The 17,474-nt window shown below is 36.0% G+C and overlaps 1 protein-coding gene across 1 annotated transcript in view; it reads right to left on the reverse strand.

Annotated features, from left to right (window-relative positions):
* Positions 1 to 17,474, reverse strand: part of b4galt2 (UDP-Gal:betaGlcNAc beta 1,4- galactosyltransferase, polypeptide 2) — a 238,203-nt gene that overhangs the window by 122,227 nt on the left and 98,502 nt on the right. The window contains exons 3-4 of the mRNA XM_015369896.1: positions 7,129 to 7,247; positions 6,040 to 6,156 (exon numbers count right to left, since the gene is read on the reverse strand). Coding sequence (XP_015225382.1) covers positions 6,040 to 6,156; positions 7,129 to 7,247 — 236 coding nt within the window. The remainder of the gene's footprint in view (positions 1 to 6,039; positions 6,157 to 7,128; positions 7,248 to 17,474) is intronic.

Raw genomic sequence — 17,474 nt, forward strand, 5'->3', positions numbered from 1 at the left:
GCTACTAATGTATTTAATCAACTAAACTTATTTATTGAGGCCTTTAAAACAATCACGGCTGTAACAAAGTGCTGGTCAAACCAAGCAAATACTAAGGTTTAAAAACAACTGAACAACTTAAACACATAAAATAAGTAAAACATTAATATATAAATGAAAAAAAAATAAAAACAACTAAAATAAAAACCAAAAAACACAAAAAGAGAAAAAGTCTCATACTGTGTTGAAAGCGAAAAATAAAATATACATTTTAGACAAGTTCCAAAAATGACAGTGAGCAGGATTAACTAATGAGGAGGGGGATCTCATTAGAAAATCTCCTTTTCCTCTTAGCTTCCGTCGGGCTGTGGTACCTCCAATGATAATGACTTACATCGATAATCAGAAACTTCACAATGATAATTTGAATTATCTTTGTGAGCATTTTCAAATGCATTTTTATCTTTATTACCTCCATCTATCTGGGTTAGAACCTCATGTGTCTTTTAGCAACACTTGCAAGCTGCCAGTAGCACAATCATTCTGCTCATTTTGATAGTGTGAAACTAAATCTGCTGCACTTCTTTGCACTAGCAATCTTTGTACTGTACATCACCTGCAAGGTGCGAAACTATTACACATGCAAAAGCCTAGCATGTTCAGGACCAGTACAAGAATATGTGAGATGGTGTGAAGACGCAGACTTTAAAAATGTCTCAATACAAGTACCATTCCACTATCCATGTGCAAAAAATGAAAACTGATGTGGAGCTGGACCCTGCAGCATGAGAATAAAAAAAAAACATTGCATGAACCAACTCCACACTAGGGTATGGAGACTTCTATGACAAGCCAAAGATTACATTAAAAGAGTCATCTATTTTGTTCTTGTGGAAGAAAAAACTAGAGAACTGACCAGCAGTGTGCAGGAAAAGGAGGGGAGGGAAAGAACAGGATGCATAAACACAACTTAAATCATTTAGCATTTTATGTATCATCTCATTAATGGTAAATATTGTATTGCGAACAGTATAGAGGAACTGTTAAACATAGCTTAATTGCTCTTTGTAAGATGTTTGTCGCACTATAGGCCTTCATTGACGCCATCTACAGTAGACAGAAATAAGAAGAGAGAGGTGGGAGGAAGAAATGCAGTAACAGTCTCACATGTACACTGATGGCTGAAGCCCCTCCATATGGGATGCTGATGCACATTTTGATACATGTAATATCTGTGATACCTGTAACAATGCATTTGCATATCTGTTTTACAAACAGAAATAAACTGATGAATCTTAAATTGAGAAAAAACTGTTGATTAGGGGTGTTAAACTATGTCTTTAGGTAGATTGAAACTCACTTTAAATAGAAGGAAAACATTAACCTTATAACCTAAGTTGCTTGTAGCAAGAAGTGTTCATTATATCTCACCAAGTTAAAAAAAAACTACTTAAAAGGCTACTGGAAGTCTCCTCCACTTCAAACTGCAAACCCTGAACCCTCAAGTCACTGACTGGAGCGACTGTTGATGGTTTAACAGATAATTGCAGTCAGGCAGTGAAATAGTGCCTGTTTGAAGTGGAGGTGATTGAGCTGAAGATGCTGCTGAGGGTCAAAATTAACTACCTTGTTCTATGACATTACATCAGTTGGATGGCTGATCTGCAGCAGGGGTGCAGCAGCTTGGTGAATAAATAGAAACCTTTAAAGGGGAACGCCGTTTTTTTTTACATTTGCCCCTTGATTTTACGTTATTACATCATCTTCTACTCACCCATATAAGTTTTGTGTCATTTGAAGCTGTTCTGATGATATTTTGTTAAGTTATATCCAAGTAACGTCTTCCTATGGGCAACGTGTTGAAGGCACAAAATAAACTGTTCATAATTTATTCTTTATGGTACGCCAGCATTCATAACATGTAGACGAATCACTGTCCCCCAGACATCCACGGTTATATTTTTTAAATATTTATATCTTTTAAAAACAAAGCGGTGAGTGTATGACGTCATCCGCGCATGCAGACTGGAGTCGTAATAGGAAGCCTGGGCCACAGGTGGCTATTCTATTCATTCGGCTAGCTAATCTGAATCGTTCAATTCCATTTCGAGAGCGAGATCATCTGTGATTGTAGCGCTAGACATCTTCCGGGTATGGAAGTAAAACTAGCAGCAGTTCAGCGGACAGGAAGAATGAACGCTAGCCGGCGCGCGGATGATGTCATACACGTGCCGCTTCATTTTTAAAAGATATTAATATAAAAAATATAACCGCGGATGTCTGGGGGACGGTGGTTCGCCTACATGTCATGAATGCTGGCTTACCATAAAGAATAAATTACGAACAGTTTGTGCCTTCAAGTCGTTTGCCCATAGGAAGACGTTACGGAATATCTTCAGAACGGCTCCAACTGACACAAGACTCACATGGGTGAGTAGAACATGATGTAATAACGTAAAATCAAGGGCCAAATGTAAAAAATGCCCTTTAAGCGGGAGAGCCATAGTTAGAGTGAAAAGCTGTTCTTTGGTATGGCATAAAATCCTTGCTCCCGAGTTTGAAGCACCTTAAAAGGCATGGTTTTCTAGTGATACTGCCACCTGTGGAAGAAAAAAAAACTGCAGCACTCTTCTGCTCATTCTCATAGCACATGCCTATACTTGACAACTTTGTTTCTTTTTTTACTTTTTTTCCCCCTCATCTGGAGTTTCCATTGGTGTTCGAGTTGAGCTGGATGTCGTTTCGATTCACTTCGATTGTTTGCTGGTTTTGCTCATTTGACATATTTTGTATCGGTACTGAACTACTGAGGTGTCAGTCTGCTCAACAAAGGATGTATTCGTTGTAAAGTACCAAATAAAAAGTCGACTGTATAGAAAATTTCAGCAGAAATAAAAAAAAAAGTCTCTTTAAATGAAGATGAACCTACAGTTTACATTTTTATACCTACAAAATGCTGCACCCTAAATGCACCTGGGAGCGTTATCACAGATCCTTCCTCCCAGCAGCTGTAAAACATTATAACCATCACTGTTCCCAATAACTTCAATAAGTTGTTATATTGATGCAGATTTTTTGCACAGTCTCTATCTTAGTCAGTTAAATAACATGCTGCTGTTAATGCTGTTTTTCTCATATCTATTACTGCAAAAATGTCCACAGCTGTTATTGATTTTCATTATCCAGATACAGTGTTATATGTAAAACACTGTCCAGTACAATACGCCATTGTTTTATTTTCCTATCTGTTATTTTTATACCTTTTTCTCAGGTGCACATTGTGTGACCACTTTTACTCTAACATTTACTGCTGTAAACACCACAATTTCCCCATTGTGGGACAATAAAGGAATTTTCTATTCTGTTCTTTTCTTCCCTTAAGTATTTTGAAGAGAAGTTTTTCTTCTGTCTAATTTTGAATTTTGATGCTCTAAACATTTGAATTGCTTATTTAACTAGATGCTCAGAATCAGCAAAATTTTTATTCTTTGTTCTAATGGGGTTTTAAGTCCATGTATTACCTTAATATCCTATGGTTTGGAGGTGAACAAATTTCCCCTAATTGACATTGACAGTAAGTGCATGAATGCAAGAAAGACAATGCCAGTGCCAGCCACTAGACCATAGCTATATGAAGAATGGAGCACAGCAGGGCAGGCAGAACCAAAGGTCCCTCTCACAGGGGGAGTGATTAAGGCATTGCACAAAGCCCACAGGGGAGTGAATGGCCAGAACAGAGATCTCATTACCCATAATGCAGTTGAAGAGGTATTCTTGCCCAACCTAGCGTGAAAAAAATCACACACAATGTCATAACATTATCTAAAATCCCTCTGCTGAACTAATAGTTTTCAAAGGGAGGTTGGTGGACATTTGTTCTGAGGTTTTATTTTGCTTAAAGGAATGAGCCTAGGAGATAGGAGACAAGAAAAGGAGAGTGTAGCATGTAGGAGTTAATGCATTTGCATAGCATGTTCTGTTTCCACAATAGATTGGTCAATTACTCTAGTGATTTTTAGAATATGTGGCAATGTTTACAGTTCCCTTTATATCCGTTGATGAAAAAACTTACATGTTAAAGCAACAGTTCTTTTGTGTTTATGTTGAGCAAAAGATGATAAAATATGATTTTAGATTAAACAACAAACAACTGCAGATTTTTGAAAGAGCATGCTGTCCTTCACTTGGCAATGCTAGTGCAATAAAATCACTACTGTAGAGCCTCAACTTGAGGTCCGAATGTGGCAGAACTGTTCTGCTTTATCGACTGCATCTTGACAGGAAAAGATGAGGGATTTTTTACTAACACTTTGACACTTTCTGCTCATCCTTGTAGCCCATAAATGCTACTCTTGGTATCATGCTGTGAGATATTACCAGGATCTCACAGCATTTAATGGTAAATTTTCACAATAAACTTCTGTATTTTCACATTACAATTTTGTCACAATATGTGGAATATGATACTGTAATTGAGTATTCTACTGTGAAATTTATTTTTGCACAATAGATTACTGTAAACATTATTTTTCACAAACATTAAAACAACATTTTAGCCCTACTGTAGTGTTGTCCGGTAAAATACTGTAATAACACCATCCTTTGTGATAAGACAATACATTACAGTACAATTTGACACACCTGCATTGCTTTTTCTAAACAGTCTTGGCTTACAGTTAGAGTCGTTTTGACAGTGATGCCAGTATCTAAAATGCAGCTAATACTGCTCAAAGTGGGGCTCAGGTACCAATCATATATCTAATTTTTGAAATATAATCTAATTACTGATTAGCTCTATGTGCGGCCTTCTGGTATTTAAGAAAGACGGAGAAGAACTGATCACTCTTAAGGATTTAACAGGATTTAACCTGAGCCAGACCTTACCACCATGATATTCATATTACAGTGATGCATGTGGAATGTATTAATATTTGTTTTTACAACATATTGGTATCTGTACTCTGTATTAGCAATACCCAGAGCACAAATATCTGTAATGGGAGGCAAAATCACAGCTTCTCTTTCATTACTAATTTCGATCTTTTGTGTTGGATTCACTGACAGGGAAACAGAGTCTAGAGGATGTACCATGCAAAATGCAAAGATGCATTTATGTAAAACTGAGTTGTTCTTTTTTTTTTTACTGTTTACAGATACTTCTCAGGCATTAACCTTGAAGCAGGATCATAGTCCAGCAAAAAGCCCTCATTTGAGGAAACTGGTTCATAAACTGATTGACTTTGAATGGATGATGAGAATGTGCAAAGTAGATAAATGTGTTCACTTTCAGCTCTGTATATTCTTTTCTTCTATTTTGTCTAGTTTCTGTTATAAAAGATTAAATGGGTATGGTCATTTTTTTAATGTACATGGCGCAAATTCAAACCATGTTTTAAATAAATCTCAGATCAAATGTATATTTTACTAACTTATATATATATATAAGTTTATATATAATATATGATTATTATTATATATTATAGTTACTGAGTTGTATTAGTGTTACAGTAACAATGTTAAAATATTGTGACTTATATATTGCAACATACTGTGAATCCAAAGCAACATACAGCTCTTTCACAGTAATTCCATCTCCATTGTTATTTTGGTAGCTGTTATTATGGTAGAACTTACTGTTAAGTACTCACAATAACTTACTGTGATATATTTACAGTAAAATACTTGGATATATTCCCTGTCGATTACTGTGAAATTACTGTGACTGTAATGCAATCGGTAGCCAGGAATTTACGGAAGTGCATGCTTCTGAGTGCAGTTGGACCAGATTGATACCAAGACAAATATCATCAGTGGTGTTTCCTGTAGTGTTACAACCTGTAATCTACATTTCAAATGTGAGTAAAGGGAATATTTTCCAAAATAACTTACTAAATTTTAACATTTTTTTTAGAACGTGTTTTTTTTTGTTTTTTTCTAAGTGCACGATGCCAATCATTAACTTTCCTTGACTTATTTGATGTCCAAATATTGTTTGAAAAAGACTAGCTACCCCCTACTTTTGGGTTTGCATGTTAGCCTTCAGGATCTCAGCCACCCTACCTGGTTGATGATGTAAATGCCGTAGTCAATCTTCTGTCGTCTGAGGATAGGGTGGAGGTAGTGGAGCCAGTACTTCAGATGATTTTCTCTGTGACGGAATGGGATGATGATGGCAACCTACAACATAAAGACGCAAACTTCATGCTGTTTTCTTTAGTCTTTGTTGAAAAAGGAGACCTAAAAAACTAAAATAACAATGAATATTGTTTAATTTTTGCATTTTAAATAGCATTAAAACATTTCCCCTTTTGTAAAATTAATGCCACAATTTTTTATGAATTGTGCTGAGATTCTATGCAAAGGAAAAACACAAAATAGTGTGCAATTGCAGAGTTGAAGAGAAGTTATACACAGTTTTCGTCATAGCTGCAAAGCGTTTGAGTTACAAAACAAACCAAAATATTAATATGTGTAATACTTCAATGACAGAGGCAACTGCTTGGATGCAATAGTGTCTAAGATATTTTCTAAATCAAATGCGTATAATTCCTGCAAACAATACATTTTCCTATTGAACAGATTTCCACAAATAAGTGAATAATAAAACAGAATGAATAAAAATAAGGATTGTGTCTGTTTATTGAGCATATTATGCCTTATTGATTGATATCTATCGAAGATTTCTGCAGAAGGACAAATACTTATAGTGAGTCTATTTTAGGGAGGGCAACATGCTTACTGGGAGAAAAAAACAAATAAAAAACAAATAGATGTAACAGCGATCCTAAAATACAAAATCAAATTAAACAAAACTGATAGATTTTTTCTTTCTTGGCATATTTCAAATTGTTCATTCTTCAATGCTACTTTCTGACTACCACACTTGAACCCCCTTTATAAAACTTGTATCCATTTATTTTCCTTACTAATGTCTGTAAATGTGAATTAAAAAAAGTATATTGATAAAAAAAATCATTAACTTCAACATTTTCAATCATTTAAAAACAAACCAGAGAAAAACAAAAGATGAAAAGTGCAAGTTTTGACTGTTTTTTTGGGGTTAGATTATTGTACCACATTTTATATTATTCTTGTCAACATCATAAATAAAAAAAGACAACAAATACAAACAGAGAAGCATCCAAATACCTTCCATCTTGGCCGGCAGTCAGGTGGCTTGTAACGGCCTCCCTCTGTGACGTTTGGGTTTTCCTTCTGCACTCGCTCCATCGTCATCTGGGAGCTAAACTCTATCAGCAAGCGTCCCACTGGAAACAAAAGAGGGGAGAAAGAATGAGGGAAGAGTTAGAAATGAGAGGGAAAACTGTGGGTAAAAAGAAAAAGAAGAAAATGGAAATAAATGAAAAGAGCAAGAACTGCAACAGAGGACACAAGGGATTTTAGCAGGGAGGGAGAGACAGAGCTGTTAGTTTAAATAAAAAGCTCTAGGAATGCAGGCTGCCATTATAGATTCTAGAGATGCACTCTTCAAAATGCAGATTTCAGTCAGATGTAGACAGTTTTAAAAAGATGCATCGTAAAAAAACTGGCTTAAAAGCGATTCATGAGAGGATATTTCTATTCTATTCCAAACACAAGACGAAAAATGATAGGCTTCACAAAGCTAATGCCAAGGCATCGGGCTGTATCCAAACAAATGCATTCATCATTTATTAGAGCAACTAGTTAAAAATTAAATCTATGCCTGTGTGTTTCTCTGTCTTAGATTGTGTATTCAGAGCAGCTAAAAGAAAAGTGCCTAAAATCTCCTCACTCTGAGATCCATTATATGTAAATTATACAAGTGATACAAGCAAGCCCTGCAACCCTATTGGGAATGTTTCCAAAGCAGGGGCTGAAGGCTCAAAGTTATATTTAATATTTCATGTTTATCTTCAGTCTCATGTCAAACAAAAAGCGCTTACATCGTAAAAATGGGTTAAATAAATTATGTGCAAAAAGCATTATAAGCATTACAAAAAGCATTACAAACAAAACTATAGATTGCTGATATTTTCAATTTAAATCCCATCTATTTTATAGCAGGTAAATCGTTGCACCATTTATTTTGAGTTGCAACCAAAGCAATTAATTGGTTATTTTGTGCTGTGGCAGCCCACTGCTCCCAATAGGGGATGGGTTAAAAGGAGAGCTAATTTCACCATTTTGAGATAAATAAATTTAAATTTATCTTAAGGTTAAAGGTGTCTTTAGAACGTATACTACTTTAAACCTTTATATGTTTTGTAAAATTACAACCCCAAAGTTCGAGGCATTTTATTGAGTTTTTATTTCATGGATACATTTTTTAATCAACACAAGTGCAATTCTCTACCAGCCCAGCAAATCTAGAGATGCCTAATTTCTTTAAAGCAACACTAAGCGGAATGTCAATATTTTAGATAGAAAAAGCTAAAAAATTGTTTTGTAAAGATCTAAAGGTATCTTTTCAGATGGACTATGGTAAAACATCACACACCATCTCTCTGTGTTGTTTTCCAATTCCTTGTTTAGATTTGCTAACTAAGAGAACTAAGTGAGAACTAGTTCTCTAACAACCAAGATTTCTCTATCATCAAGCCTATCTGGACTGATTAATATTTTAGACTAGTACTTGTCAATCCTAATGCTCGGACAATTTTCACTTGATTGGCCATGACCGGCAACTGGCCGTTCATTAGGAAGACGAGCAATTTCAAGCGCGGGTTGTTGTGTTCGTGATGAGCAAATATGCATCTTTCTTCTGCACTTGGTGCATGTTATTTTGGTCAGAGTGCCCAAACCACAGGGACCAATTAGAGCAGGAACAGGCTACACGTTGGCCGAGGCGCGCCTCTAGAGCAGGCATGCCCAAAGTTGGTCCTCGATGGCCATTGTCCTGCAGGGTTTAGAGGTCTGATTTTCATCGATAGCTTATTAACAGGCGTCGGCAGAACTGCAATCATCAGAATCAGCTGTGCTGGAGCAGGGAAACTTCTGATACCTGTAGGACAGCAGCCCTCGAGGACCGACTTTGGCCATGCCGGCTCCAGATACTAAGTACGGCAGAGGATCAGAGAAGCCTACCAGACAGACAGAGGGGCAGACCACGAGGAAAGAATGGTGGCTGGCTCTGTGTTTGTGCTGGAGGTAGGATGGTGAAACAGTCCAGGACTAAATTAAAACAGATTTTTTCAAAGCCACCTACAAACCTATTACGAGCATTCTTTATTTCATCCTCTTTCAACATTATTATCTCTGTCTTCCATTTTGATCATGATACTTTAACATCTCCAGTTTTATTTCATCAATATGCGTTGTTAATTTACCTCAGACATCAGTATTAAGGATTTTATGGATTTGATGCTTGAAACTGTGATCAGCAGAAAAGTATTTTGGTGATCAACCAAACTAGCATCGACCAAACTTGGCTGATTACTGGAAAAGATCTTGGTGCCGGAGCGATCGTTGAGGCACTACGCCCATTAACACTATTTACATCTTACCAGATCTAAGTGTGGGTTACACTTTCATTCACAACAGCGATGAAATGCGGCTCAGCCAATCACATTTAAGAATGGGTAACACCAATTTTATTTACTACATCAAGTACACTAGTCTTAATTAACAACATATGGAAGGAAGACATTTTTCTACAGTAGAACCTAAGGAATGTTTCGAACCCACCCACCTCAGGTTTACACATCAATGTTGTGAAACCAGATTTCTCAGCTGGTGTTACTTACAGGTTTAACTGTTCATGCTGTTTCAACTCCCTTCCACCAGCGCACATCTTTAATTTACTCTTTAATAAGTCACTGAAAAGTTAAAGGTATAATGGAGGATTTTGGCAAATTTTTTGAAAAGACCTGCCACTTACAAAAAAAATGTATATGCACAACCCTGTATCTGCTCCCAAGAGAGAACACCTATTGCTTGAGAGAGCGTGCATGAGCCCATTTCTCCTTGTGCACGTCTGTTTAGCTTACTTTCCATAAGAAGATTTGCAATTTTTCCACTATGACTCAACACTGGTAAGTGAAAATTGGAACAAGCATGTAGGACGGCCTTATGTAAAAATATCACCAGAATGATTGACAATTAGAAGGACCACTTATTTTGATGATCCACCGAGAAAAAGAACCTTTAAGTGTTCCTTCATTTAGAGAAGAAATGGTAGAGAGAAAAAGTTAACTATGTTTTCCATAATCAAATGAAAGAGATCCCCTACACCCCTGCACATAATGCCTTTTAAAAAATCTGACTTTGATAAAGAGAGCTTTTTTTTTTTTTTTTTACATCGTATTCACGTATTCCAAAACCAAACTGTAGTTGTAACATGACAATATACAAAGAAGACTTTGGAAAATGACAGTGCTCACTCTGTATTTTTTATTTTAATATTCATAGCAGAGGAAAAAGTGCTAAATAAGATTTCCTTATATGTCTGAACTTCACAATTAGCCTTACTAATCTCAGTTTTTTCTATCTGAACATTGTTGCCACGGTTATTTGAAAACAGGATTAAAGTATATATTCCTTTAAAGACAATTAAGATGTATAAAGCCAAGGTGTTCATGTTTCATACATCAGATTGTTTTTTTTCCCAGTCATAACTGTCAAGATTTCTCCTCACCTACTTTTTGCATGAGCTCCTAGGTGGCTGCGGTTCCTTGTGACAAGATTATACATTTGAACAGAAAAACAATAACACTAAACATTACATGAACAGAGTAGAAAGCTTATATCCTGCAGTTGTTAAGCATAAGTGGTTTAAAAAACATCAGAAATATATTCAAAATGTTTAAGAATATATAAGAAAAAGTACTGTTTTGCAGCAAAAACACTATTATGATGAACAGTTGTTCTATGGTAGGTAATACTCTGCCTATTGCAAACTCTGTTTATAGCAGCAGTGTAAGGATATGTTGGAATAACTGGAAACACAATAGCTGTTATCAGCCAGAAATATTCCCTGTTATGAACTGAAACTAGGTATGCAGATAGAATAAACTCAAGCCTTGTTGCATAAGATAATGTACCTTTTCAACAGGACATATAAATGTATGTTGTACCCTGTGGGACACAGTTAAAGACAGATACTCAGTACTTTGCTTTCTTTGAGCTTGATCTCTCCTCTCTTAAAAGTCAACATAATTTTAATACTGCAGACATTATTGATGACAAATAAAATATTTCCTGTATATGCAAACAATGAAATAGACGTAAAAATATATCTGAAGGTCTTGGAAGTTACTGTGAATAAATTGGCTGTAAGGTTAAGGCTTAATATTATAGATGGGAGAAAATTCAGTATTAGGGTTTTTCCAGGTATATAGGGTTTAAATGATAGGAAGTGTCATGATGTACAGTAAATAGCTACTTTACATAAAATGTATTTTCTACCACATTCTGTAGGGGATAGACCTGTTCACTGAAAAAGAAAAGACAGAGAGAGAGAGATTTTTGTCACATATTACGAAGGCTGGAGGCACTATAGGCAAGCGGCTCCATTTTATCTTTGTGTGATTTTGACTCTCATGGATAATGCTCCATTTAAAAATGTTAGCCACTGTTTGGACATTTCTATTGCTAATGCTAGTACGTACTCTTGATTTTGAATGGCTAAAAAAATTCTAAATTATATTCTGATACCTTCATATTATACTTGCAATCACTTACACTCAGCCTTAGCAGGTCAAAGTATGCAAAGACAGGATCAAAAAATGGCCACAAAATTTCGAATGGTTAATTTTTGAATAAAAAAATTAAAAAGGGCATCACATAGGATGTTAGAAATCCATCATTCAATAACTGCTCATTTCTTGTACACCGGGTTTCAAATAATACTGTAGTTCTCAGTAAATCATAATGATGGTGTTAAATAGTATTTTAAGAGTTAAACTGTTATATTTGATATAATTTTTTACAGACTGAATCCAAGAAACATGAACTAACTTTTATTATGTGAAAGACAAATTTAAAAAAAATTGCCCAAAGAACCATTGTAAAGTTAATTCTTTGCAGTGTTGTGTGACTAAAAGATTAAGGGCCTTGTCCCAGTCTTAAGGAGGAGGACACATGGGAATTTGCTCTGATGTTGCAGCAGTTTTTCTCCAATCCTTTACCTTAATCCCAGCAGAAAGTTTAAATACAGTAGATTGATTGAGTATTAATCTTAAACACAAACAAGCCATCAAACCTTAGAAGCTCTTACTGGAAGATCGGGAAAGACTCAGTGTTATCTATGGACCTGCTGTAAAAAATTTCTATGAAAACAAAACAAAAATGAATCCAGTTAGTGATGGAGAAAAACAATAAAAATAAAAAATAAATCATCTGAACCGCCCAGCACACTATTACATTCACACTTGCAAAAAAGCATCCCATGGGTACATGTATGGAGATGTAACAGTAATAAATTAGAAAATTAGGCTGTGTGATTGCTTTATATAGGACAACTTGCTCCGCAGAGGGATACAGTACAACATTGTGTTGGTTGGAAATATATATGGTAATACACACACCCACTACACACACATACAGACAGTAATAATGAGCTATATTTCAAGGCAGTGAGGCTAGCTCCACATGTACTGTCACAATAAAGTGTGAACACACCTGAGGCACTGCTTTAAACAAACACAAACCCTGCTTAGCCTGTTTGAGGCAAGCATTCAGCATGGGTCAACAGGAAGCAAAAACTGGGTGAAAACTGGAGCATTCAGATTGGTTCTTAGTGAGCTCTAATGTGATCAGTGCTGCATTTATTTGCATGATCCTTTCTGTTATTCTGCTTCTGTTTATTTCCTTATGTCTTGTTTTGCTTATTTGCTCTGCCCTATTTACCAAATATCTACTCCAACATCAGAGTGGAAAGATTGATTAATTATTGCAAACATTCACACAATCAGTTCACACAGCCATCTCTCTGGGTCACCATCGTATTTATGTAGCCATACTAGCTACAGTGTTCTTATCAGGTCTATTAGATTGTTTATCAGGTCATTTCTGTGTTCAGAAATGCTGGTATACAGCTATACCCATCTATATAAATATATATATATATATATATATATATATATTAAAAAAAGAAATCACTATAAACAAATGGAATGAATCCATTTGACAATCTTTTATTTCCAGGTGGTTCATCTGAATAAGTGGTCCTCCTAATTGTCAATCATTCTGGTGATATGTTTATGTAAGGCCGTCCTACGTGCTCGTCCTGTTAGCTACCTTTTTGTGCACATCTGGGGTGAGCTACGATTTCAGAAAGTCACTGAAGCTGAGGGTCATGAGAGAAAAAGTTTCTACGAAGTGTATGAGAAGAAAAGAGAGGCCTCAGAAGAGGCAGATATATCCCAGAATGCTTTGCACGAAGAGCTCTCTGCGCAAAGCATTATGGGATTTGCTGTCACAGCCACCACCATTGTCACCATTGGCTGATGCTACCCGACAGTGGTGACTAATAACAAAGATGGCGCAGGCACCACGCGGTAGAGGAGGAGTTACGTGACCAAAGCAGAGCAAAGAGCAGCGTTCATCTGTCCGAATGGTAAGTTAACTAAGTTTGCTATAAAGTCTACTATATAGTCCCCGCGCTATATAGTGATTGAGGGATTCAGGGTGGACGCTCAGGCATGGTAAGCTTGTGTGAGCTATGAAGACGCAAGTTTTGCTTTTTCTCCTCATGCACAGCGTGCACGAGGAGAAATGGGTATGTGCATGCTCTCACACGTGTTAAATAGGTGTTCATTCTTGGGAGCGGGTACAGGGTTGTGCATGTGCACAGGTTGTGCATTTTTTTGTGTGGAGAGGGTGGGTCTTTTAAAAATAATTGCAAAAATCCTCCACATACCTTTAAGGCTATTCCATTTATTTAGATTTTGTGTCATCAGATGTGAGGAAACGCTTAACAAATTGATGCCAATAAGTTTGTCATCAGTCTTGGAATTTCTTCATGTTGTTAATCGAGTACCAGTAAAGGGAGTTATTAATTGCACAACTAGGGTAGTGATGAGGCCTGGAGGAGCCAAGTGACAGAAACCTAAAAACATGTTTCTCAACGGTTTGTTCATCTTTTAATAGGGAGGGAATTTCAAATATGACATACTGGAGAGTTAGATGAATCATGACAGTTTGTCCCTTAATAAAGGTATCATCTAAAATTAGCTTTTTATATACCTGTCTTTATCAAATACTGTATCTAAATGTGTCTATACAAACAGGAAAGTCCAACATGAAAATGAAAGCTTGTGAAATCTATAAGCTTGTGAAATCTATAAGAAGTTAATTAGGGATCTCTTTGGATGACATTGTTAATATCAGTTTTTACCAAATACCAGTTTTAAAAACGTCAACATTTTAACTTTACCATCTCTCCTGTTGCTGATTCATGTATTAGGTGGTTGCAGGTGTCCTGCTGGTGCTGGAGGCATGATCCTTAATTGTTAGTTACAAAAACCTGTGCCTTTTATACCTGACAAGGGATAATGTATTTTTCACAAACCTGGAAATTTAAATATAATCTGCCTAAGTGTAAACTGTCTATTTCTTTTTTTTTTTACTTTTCTTCTTCAACTGATTTATATAAAATACGCTTGTGACCAGATTGACTTGACAAGGCCTTTACTGTTTCCATGTTGCTGTATTATTTGCATCAAAGATACATGCCATACTGCCAAATCTGTCTGGTTCTCTTACCAGAAGATTAGGTTCTTTAATTCATTCATCCATTTGATATACAAGGTATTGCTCATTGTGTTATAGTGTCTATCATCTCTGTCCATGTCTAATCCTGAATTGAAAATGAAAGTTTGTGTATTATGCATTATTCAGTCCTGAATAAAATTAAATCTACTTATGATGACACCAATATAAAATGCCCTCATTGATTGCAATCAAATTTACAGTCATTTCTTTGTTCTTTCGCATTTGCATGCGTAATATACATATACGTAAATTACATGCATACTGATGACTAGTCTGTTATGTACTGTAGCTTGTCTGTTTTCTAATGTGCTTGACAAAACCAGCCATATTTTATGCTGTTACAACCTGAATGTACTTAATAGAATGTCTATATAACAGGCCCACATGAATTAGAGCTTAATAAAAGGTGCATGGTTTAAAAAATAATGAGTCAAATATACTTTTGCAAAAAGGCTCAAGCTGGCTTAGATTTGATGGAAAATACAATTAAAAAGCAGTTTATCATAGTTTTATAGATATTCAATGTAATACTGTAGGTATTGACTTAAACCTAGCTGCAGGTTTATTGTCGCTGTTTAGCCTGAAAATGAGCCTCCTTCCCAGTTTAAAGCCTTCTTAAAGTTTTATACTTATATCATCCATCTTTTCTTTCACCTCCGCTTCTGTGGTCATGCTGAACAAAGCATCCCTAAGCATGAAGCTGGGTTTCCCAGTTAGGACGTTCTTAAAGTGTTGTACAGTGTTGGCTTCAGAGATGTCAAGTAAAAAAGTACAAATACTTTGTTACTGTACTTAAGTACACTTTTTTGGTATCTATACTCCATTACTTATTTTTCTTCACATTTTCACACAAATATCTGTACTTTCTATTCCTTACGTTTTTTAAACAAACGTTACTCTTGGCTTCGGTTTAATCAGAATCAGAAATACTTTAATAATACCACAAATCTAGCATCCTCCAGGGTTACCATGGTTCTAATCTAATCTGCCAAGCCAGTTTTGCAGATGTCAGGCCTTGGTAAATATGCACTTTTTCTATACCCTTTCTTTTCATTTTGATGGACTTAACAATGTCACCTAGCCCTGCTTTAAACTTCTGCACAACTTTCCTCTGGACCCGTGTGCTGTTTTAATTGGTCTTCACTGGATTTGAATTTGAAGGACTCCTTTAGACCTAATTTGAAGGATTGAATTTAATTCAGTTACATCAGATTAAGGAGGGAATGCACTTTAAAATGTATTTGTTGCAAATATTAAAAACCATGCAATGAATTGTAGCATAAAATAAGAGTAAAATCCATGGAAGTATGTGTATGAAGTATGTCTCAATGGTTGTTATGACCACAAAATCCCTGTCTTGTGATGTCCTTGTAGTGTCATTGTTAAGGCCATCTGAGCGTGAAAAATCACAGAGCAGACTGTTCCTCACCGCTCCTTTTCTGACAATCTTGAAAGGCTTTGTGTGCTTAAGTGACAACCAAGCAGCTATAGTTCAATTTATAAACAAGTTATGTTCTGTAGCCTCAGAAAGAGTGAACAATGAAAGTTAGGACAGTTATATAGTACCGTATATAAAATATTTTTTTCTTTTTTTCCCAGTGTTTTATTGTCATTAAACTCTAACAAATGCAGTGCAATGAAATTCACTCTCTGTATTTAACCCATTTTGCGGTGCCGGGGGAGCAGTGTAGGGTTAAGAGTCTTTTGCTAAGGGACCCAGAGTGGCAGTCTGCGGGTTTCAAACTCACAACCTCAGGATTCCAAGCTCTATGCGATAACCACTAGCCACCACTCCCTCAAAAAATATTTAAATGGAAGTAAAAAAAAGGAGAATGCTGCTGAAACAGACTCGGTAACAACAGAGACTTTCAGCTCTCACAATCTCATTAGACTGTCCACTCTCTCCTCCACTTCTTTTTCAATAAATTATAAGTGCTTCCATCAACTCTGGGTGATAATCGATATTCTTCCCAATTGATCAAAAAAGAAAAAGAGGGGGGGGGGGAAAGAAAGTAGAGGGAAAAAAGTAAATAAATAAACAGTTTTTAAACCATTAACTGTTTATTCTCATCTCTTAGTCTTCTTTGTGTTCACCCCTAACTGCCTGCTATCTTATCCTCTTTCCAGAAATTGAGGACATCATTGCAGGCAAAGGCCATATTCAACAGTGGCTGCATGTGAGCTTGTCTGCTGTCTCATAGGATTACTGACATTAAAGTATCTTTGTAAGATAAAAAAAATGAAAGAAATCTATACTATTTGTTGGTAAGAATGTTTGTATACATGCAATGCCAAGACTTACAAGCTAAAAATTTTAGAAATAGTTTATTCAGAGCTCACAGGGAAGCACAGAGGGGTAGAGGGAAGGCTTTAACTCCGGCACATTCATCACTTTGTTGTCCCATAGCTGCAGCTAGAACATGAAAACCAGATGATGAAAGAAGATTGCATGGATCTAAAGAAAAACAACTGCCAAACAAATTGGAATAGGAATACTTTTTTATAATAGCATGTTGTGGCATTGAACGAGGACAAGAAGAAATAGACAAAATAGAGTCAACACCTTGAAATATGAGTTTGTTTGTTTTTTAAGGGTGGATTATTGCCATATAAGGAGTAAATATTTAAATGAAGCAAATGAGTTTATCCTTCTGAAAATCTTGGAAATCTTTTCATAACAGATTGTATAGTGACAAACCTTAGTTCATTTTATTGGTGTGTTGGGATTGAATAATGAACAAATGCAAAGTACTGCAGGCATGTGGAAGGAAAATGGATACCTGATACACCAGTTTCACATT

This window comes from Cyprinodon variegatus, unplaced genomic scaffold (assembly GCF_000732505.1).
Source record: "Cyprinodon variegatus isolate N-32 unplaced genomic scaffold, C_variegatus-1.0 Scaffold39, whole genome shotgun sequence".
NCBI classification, from domain to species: domain Eukaryota; kingdom Metazoa; phylum Chordata; class Actinopteri; order Cyprinodontiformes; family Cyprinodontidae; genus Cyprinodon; species Cyprinodon variegatus.